General features: G+C 34.5%; 2 protein-coding genes and 1 non-coding gene across 3 annotated transcripts in view; 2 read left to right on the forward strand and 1 right to left on the reverse strand.

The window, feature by feature from the left end:
• LOC112509166 (NEP1-interacting protein-like 2) overlaps window positions 1-1,253 on the forward strand; it is a 3,675-nt gene extending 2,422 nt beyond the window's left edge. The window contains exons 3-4 of the mRNA XM_025114024.1: window positions 626-709; window positions 1,000-1,253. Coding sequence (XP_024969792.1) covers window positions 626-709; window positions 1,000-1,185 — 270 coding nt within the window. The 3' untranslated portion in view covers window positions 1,186-1,253. The remainder of the gene's footprint in view (window positions 1-625; window positions 710-999) is intronic.
• Window positions 1,254-2,671: 1,418 nt separating this feature from the next.
• Window positions 2,672-2,745, forward strand: TRNAT-AGU. The gene has a single exon. It is a non-coding gene; the product is annotated as a tRNA-Thr (tRNA).
• Window positions 2,746-5,805: 3,060 nt separating this feature from the next.
• On the reverse strand, window positions 5,806-7,291 carry LOC112509801 (NAC domain-containing protein 79-like). Its single transcript, XM_025114967.1, has 3 exons — window positions 7,034-7,291; window positions 6,671-6,948; window positions 5,806-6,590 (listed from the first exon to the last, which is right to left on the reverse strand). Exons 1-3 carry the CDS (start codon window positions 7,179-7,181, stop codon window positions 5,985-5,987), a joined length of 1,032 nt encoding a protein of 343 aa, XP_024970735.1. The 5' UTR covers window positions 7,182-7,291; the 3' UTR covers window positions 5,806-5,984.
• Window positions 7,292-7,536: the final 245 nt, after the last annotated feature.

A 7,536-nucleotide genomic window follows, 5' to 3' on the forward strand; every position in this document is an offset into this window, starting at 1 on the left:
CGTGGTTAAATTCACGGAGAGGATTGCTGTGTTGTGCTCACACTCCTTTCCTCACTTGTGCCTGAATGGACTGATCATCCATTGGGAACAATGCGTCCTCGTGATGCGATTTGGTCTTCGGACCCTTGATATGCTTTTGGGGCATTTTGACTTTCTTTTGAATTATCATTTGGCGTTATAAATTGTTTTTGAACTTGTTATCTCATATTCATTGTTTATTTATATTATTATCCGTTCACTGAGCATTAAGCTCAACCGAGATTTTCTTGTCCTCGGCAGRTACATGACTTAGCAGGGATTTTGGGATGAGAGCTACGGAGATAACAATATTGAAGATAACTCATTAAGTCATACTTTTGTTTAAACTTTTGATGACTATTGTAGATATACTGATATTTTGGGACCGTATTTTGAGACACGTTATCTCCGTTTGTGGTTATGTAATTATCTTTTGGTAAATTGTATTAGCCGCTCTGGTTTATATAGCACGTTGTGTTTATCCCAATTGTGGCATTTTCCGTCTTTGACCACGCGGGACGGGGGTGTTACAATAACTCTTGCTTTTTCTTGTCACTCGGCTGCAAAGCTTAATCTTGGAGATTGTTTCATTTTCTTGTGTTTATAGGCCGATTTCATGAAGGAGCTCCTTCGTGGAAGATTTGCAGAGGAACGTTTTCCACCTGAAGTTGTAACATTGTATCACTGGCAGGTACATGTTTTAAGATCTAATATCAAGCAGCCACCTGAAATCTATTTGATAGGAACGATACCAAATCATGTTTAAGTTAATCATGTGAGAATGACAAAAACATTAGAAATCCATGAGAACCAATCTCAATGTACTGTTTCACAATATGAAACGTTTATGTGTATTTTCCTTTTTCACAAAATGAAACAACACGAGTCACTGGTTCACAATCCTTTTTAAGGTTTTCATTTGATTATGCCTCTGATGTATATATTGGACATTGATCTGACCATCAGTTGTCCGATGAGCAGGTGACTGTTTCCGAGTTGCGGCCTGTTGAGGTACTTGATTCTAACGATGAAATAGCATACAAAGGGTTGTCAAAGCATTCAGTGAGATGCTTGCGATGCCATGAGATTACAAATGAAACCAAACCAACTCAAACCATTTGTTGCACAATATGTTTGCAGGTTCCATTTCTCCTGAAGATCATTTGATTTTTAGTTTTGAGTGATTTAAATTTGTATGGAAAAACATGCAACTCAAAACTCCTATTAAATGTAGAAGTTCGGAGACACAGTATTTTTTCCAACACACTTGTATAAAAAACGAGATACATAATAAGTCGTTTTTATCTTGATACGTAATAGACAAGCCTTCAAGATGTTTTATTACGTAAAAACCCAAATCTTGCAACTTTCCAAAAATGAAAATGTTGTATTTTCGGAAAGCTGAAAATTGAAGAGGCACTATGATCGAATGTCAAGCACGAAGGTTGCTCGAGAAGTTGGGACGTTTTAGTTCCAGATCAATTAAGAGAATAGGAAAACTTTATGATTAAGAAGGGCCAAACAAGGATCAAGAGGAATAAGGCGAGTTCCACAAAGATCCGTGCATCTTTGGTTTTTATGTAATTAAAATGTTTTTTTATAAATATGTAATTATAGATAGAATTCTCTAGATATTTAGGGGCTGTTCACCAAACGTTTACCCGGATAAGTGTTTAACTGCAAAATACAACACTATCGCGTACTGGGTTAGATTTTAGTGAACCAAAACGATATTGCATGCAATAATTTACCCGGTAAACGTTAACCACGGTAAGAGTCGTTGCACTCACTTATCGGGTAAGACTCTCGGTCATTGCATTCACTTTCAGGGTAAAACTTTTTTGGAAGTATATAATATTTATATACGGCAAATGCAACAAATAAACTCACACACCCTCCTCACCTATGGTGAGGTTTGAACCCCTGACCTCCTAAAAGACCAAGGGCTACGATACCGTTAGGCAAAAGGCCCTTTGTTTCCTTGCCTTCACTCTTACCGGGTAAGATTATTGATCATTGCCATATTCTTCTGGTAAGGTAATATGATGTGGTAAGCGCTTACCCATATAAACAATTGATAAACAACCGTTAGAGTAGTACAATATTACAAATGGAGAGAATCTCTCGTTTGAATAATAAAAGAAAAGTTCTTTTGAGCCTTTTTAGCATTATTGTTTGCTCATTTTGTTCAGTATTTTCATAGTTTCACACTTTGAATGACCGAGTTTGAAAACCAAGACCACATGCAAGCGTACGAACGAAGATAACTCCGTGACAATATCCTTAGTAAATATGGAAATCCCTCGAAAAGTACCAAATAATTATATTGTTATTCCTCTTTTCCTATGTTTTTATTAAACATATCGATAAATTATAATTGCAACATTTCAATTGATTCTATTAAAAATTTGTCAGTCTATGTTTTTAGACTCAAATTATATGAATCAAACAACCGATCAGACAAATTCTAATCAGACGTGTTACTGATGCACCCAAAAAAAAAAAAAGACTCAATAAATCTCAACCAAAAATAGAATGTAAGGAGTGAGATGTAGTATCTATGAAGTTAAATTTGTGAGTTTGGTCTCTATGCGCAATTTCTTGTGGTGAAGAATAACGGCCAAGAAAAAAATGTTGGAATTTATATCAAATAGCTTTCATAGCTCAGTTGGTTAGAGCACCCGTTTAGTAAGCGGGAGGTCTTGAGTTCGACTCTCAATGAAAGCATATTTTTTGTAGTTCATTTATTTTCTGACCTTAGGGACTGAAACTGTAAATATTAGTTTCTGCAAAACTTATCCTTCAGCTCTGGGAATTACAGCAAAACCCATATAATTCTTTTAAATGGCATTTGATAAAATTATATGATGTTTAGGGGGTCATTTGGTTTGCAGAATGTTTTTGAATGAAATGAAATTTTTCAAAGGAATTTTACTTTTAAGTAATTAGAATGAAATGTTGTCAGGTTTGACCACCTGTTTGGTTGTCAAACATTAGAATGGAATTTGTTAAGAAACTGTAATCTCTCTGTTTGGTTTATAAAGGAATTGGAATGGAATAATGAAAAATGACCTAAATACCCTTTCTTTGTTATTTTTTCAATTATAAATAGTTATTAATATAAAATTTAATTGGGTGAAATCAAATCACTTATCAAATATTATGGGATAAAATTGTATCGTAATTGTTAAATAATTGTAGAGAGTGGGATTCATTAATTGTGGTGAGTGTGTGGATAAAGTCACCGGAGGAAGAAATCGTAAATCAGAAATCGATCTTCATCGTCATCTTTGTCATCAAGTTCTCATCGTAATCATCACTTCAAATGCGTAGTCTCAAATCATCTTCATCATCAACTTTTCATCGTCATCTTCACTGTGAAGGAGTCCAGAGGAAGAAATCGTAAAATCAGAAATCAATGGGCGAAGGAGTCTTTGACAAAATCATGAAGGGGTCCAGTGGAAGAAATCGATGGGTGAAGGAGTCACAGAGGAGGAAATCGGTCGGTGAAGGAGTCAGCGGATAGGGTTTAATGGTAAAGAAATCGATCTGTCGATGGAATCCAAACTTCGATCATGAAGGAGTTTAGCAGTTAGGGTTTTATCTTTCAGTTAGGGTATTTTTGTCATTTTTAAAATACTGGTTGGAATGGATTTAAATTCCATTACTTTTGGAAATGAATGATCAAATCCACATTGAAGGGAATGTTTGGAATTTAATTCCATTCCATTGGTAACCAAACGTTGAAATGAGATTTGGTCAACGGAATCAATCATTCCAATTCTATCAGATTCCGTCGGAATCCGACGAACCAAACGCCCCTTTAGAGTCTTACAAACCTTGTCTTATTTTTCGTAACATAATTTATGAATGTTCCTGTAGAAATTAAAAGAAAAAAATAATAATATCATAACATACGTTAAAAAGTTATTTGTACGAACAGTAACAATATTAGATAACGTCTTGTGGTATTTTTATTTTCGTTTATAAATAAAATCTTATTTTTGGTTTATTCATTTTCTTTTTGTGCCATTGATTAAGAACATTAACAAAAGAGGCATTCTTACCAATTTAAGAATAGTTTAAGAATATAAAGAAGATAGCTAATTTAAAAACATCAGAAGTTACTATTAATTAAATAAATGGTTTTTCTTTAATTTGGTGGATTGCTAAAATTGCACCAAGCAAATTGTTGTGGGTATAAATCCATTTGTATATATTTTCAAGAATTTATGCACTTAAAATCAAATCTAATCTTATAAATCTTCTTATCTTAATCTGAATATTCATATAAATTATTATTTTTAAATATCTGTAATAACTAATTATTCTTTATAAAATAGGAAAAAACTCAATAAATTTTAAATTATTTTGGAATTTTTATAATTTTAAATTATTGATATTAACGACGTACGAAAGATCCAATGACCGAGTCTAGACCTAGACCAGACTTTGAAGGACATAACAACACTTAGGCCAAGCTTTTAAGACAATGTTTTCAAGCCAAGGGCCAAATAGGACCAAACCTAGGACCTAAGAGGCTCAGGCAAAGGCCTGCCAATGATCGCCTTTCGTTATCCAGACGTGTGCATTCGTTTCATGAACGCAAAGAAACCATTGTTTACATAAGTCCAGACTTTCAAATCTACTTCTGCAAAAGCAACACGAATATTAAATTTTAATTCGGACATCGACATCGTTCTTTCGTAGAGCAAGGGAAACATCTTATTCCTATTTCAGCGCTTTGAGTCCGTTCCAACTCTTGAATGGGCTCGCATTTGAGTGGGAGTCTCGTGACATGTAAATGTACATTTTTAATTGTCCTGTAAAATGGTTAGAGATGCGTCCTTATTCCAAAAATAATAGCATTTTAAAAATATATTTTAGTGAATAAAATAATCAAAATAAATAATCGGTCTCATTAAGCTCGAATTAGTCATGATGTTCTATTACTGGACCCGTTATGGATTCAGACTAATTTTCTATTAATTAACTACAATGATTTACGTAAGATTTTATTAATTTATTTGTATATTTGATATACAATTAAACAACATTTTGAAACTCTATACGTCATATAACTACTCTTTGATGAGACATAAAGAGCTACAACAGACAAAAACGAATGCAAACAAACAAAAGTAAAGAACGGAACTGTAACTAAAAATGTCAGATTCAATTTTTGATGCTAGATATTTTTAAATTGGTTTCTTTGTTTTAAACAATGTTATTTATTTTTTTTTAAATTAACAAGGCTTAAGTCTATTGGTTCACGACTCAATCACTAAATCAAAATTAAGCTGGTCTAACTTTCAGAATCGTATAAATCTAGTCGAGTTTTAATATGATCTAATTTGGATCAGATAAAGAGCCAATAAGAAGTAGAGGAATATTCTTTTTTGTAAATTTCAAATCCTCAAGATATATGTAATTATTAAAATCAATTTTTTAAGTAAATGTTATTTCCATAATTCTTATATATTTGTGTCATCGATGAAGAAGGACCGTGTGAGAACAGAAGTTAATATGGAAACTATAAGAAGAGATTTAGACCATTGATCACTTTTAGTCTCAAAACAACCCATAAATTTCGTTCTAAAAGAAAATTGATCTGATGTATCTCATTAGTTTTTTCCTTCAAATAATCAAAGGCTTTACTTAAAATCAATCAATTTAATAACTTTTTATATAATTTTTTTACAAGAAATCAAAAAAAAAAAATATTATCAAAAATCAAATCAAATCAAATCACTAATAGAAAATTATTGTATAAAATAACCATATAATATAACTAATTACCTCAATATTGATTACAAAAATAAGCATTGATTATTTGTTGATCATGTATATAAATTGTAAGCATCACCCTGTTTCAAGATTTCAACATCAAACCCAAGCCATCATCTCCTTTTCATCTTCACAAACAACTTGTTCTTCCCAATTATTGAGTTTTCAATCATCAAGTTTCAATAATTCCAGAGGCAATCCAAATCAATTGGTCCAACTGAAGTCGATGGGGCTTCTTGATCTTCAATTTCGGTTCCTCTTTTACCCTTTTCAAGATTCGATAGAGTCTCCGTGTTCTTCGCTGAGCTCAGCCCTGTGTCCTGTGATCCTGTAATCATCTCCATCTCCATCTTCAATCCTTGACTGATTAAACTCCTCAAGATTGCTTGATCATGAACTGGAAATGGAGAACCCGAAGGGAATTCATGGTTCCCTTGCAAAAGGAGATCAGGTTGGCCTTCCAGCAATGGATTGGAATTGGAAATGGAAATGGAATTGGAGTTGGAATTGGAATCGGAATCAAAAGGGAAGGCTGGATTATTGAGGAAAGTACTGATCATGGTTTTCTGGGTTGTTTGGAATTCGATCGGATTGGAGAAGCAGGGTACCTGCACTGAAACAGATATGCTGGAATTGGTCATCCTGCCGCCAAAAGCCACCGGTGATTCCATCAATGGTGGCAGAGAACCAGCAACGCTACCGGAATCCATCCTCGATAACCCAGAAATGTGGAATTTCTTTCCCCCTGAAGTCTTGTGAAACACACGACAGATCACCCATTCGTTCTGCGATCCAAAGTAGAAAGAATCAGGCACAAAATACAGAGTATAAAACAGGGGAGGAATCAATGATCAATTATCTATACCTTGGCTGATTTTGGCAAGTTTTGCAGACTCAATTTACCCTCTAATCTATATTCATGAATCACCCAATTCGTCTTTTCCCCTTTTGGAGCTCTTCCCATGTAAAAAACCAAGGTTTTCTTCATCCCGACAAGCGATCTCCCCCGGAAGATCTCTTTATCTTTTCCGGTGGCTTTCCAATAACCAGCAGCAGTTGCTCGGTTTGTCCGTATTCCAGTCGGGTACTTCTTATCCCTCACACAGAAAAAATACCACTCCTGTTCTCCCATTTTCGCCAGCCCTTCAAATTCGAAAACACCCAACATCTTCAATGGATATAACTTGTAAAAAGATAAGAAACAAGAAAGATACAAGAAGTAACTCACTAGGCAATTCCCATGGCTCGACTCTGTTCATATCCACCTCTCCAATTGCTTTCGCAAAGAAGGTGTTGTTGACGACTTTATTCGACAGATAATCAGTGATCAATTCTTCATCGGTCGGATGAAATCGGAACCCCGGAGGCATGTCCATTGGATCCTCCTCTAAAACCCTTGAAAAAAGATGAAAACTTTAGCCAAAAAGTGAGGTTTTAAGCCAAGATTTTGTATGGGTTCTTCACCAAAGAGGTTGGAAGGAAGGAAAGTGGATATATAGGGGTAGATTGGTCATGGGAAATCATTGAACAAGTAGAAAAAAAGCAGCCATGAAAGAAGAGTAAAACCAAAAGATAGTGTAAGCTGAAAGATTCAGAGGTTTTAAGGAAAAAAAGAAACAGAATGAACAACTCAAATGCTTGTCTGTGGGCGTGGGGTGGGGGAGGGTAGATGGGGCATTTTGCCATATTCTCCTCCAACATTTATTTACAGGAATGGTTCTTTTGACTAAA

The sequence above is a fragment of the Cynara cardunculus genome (assembly GCF_001531365.2).
Source record: "Cynara cardunculus var. scolymus isolate 2C chromosome LG 3, CcrdV1, whole genome shotgun sequence".
NCBI classification, from domain to species: Eukaryota; Viridiplantae; Streptophyta; class Magnoliopsida; order Asterales; family Asteraceae; genus Cynara; species Cynara cardunculus.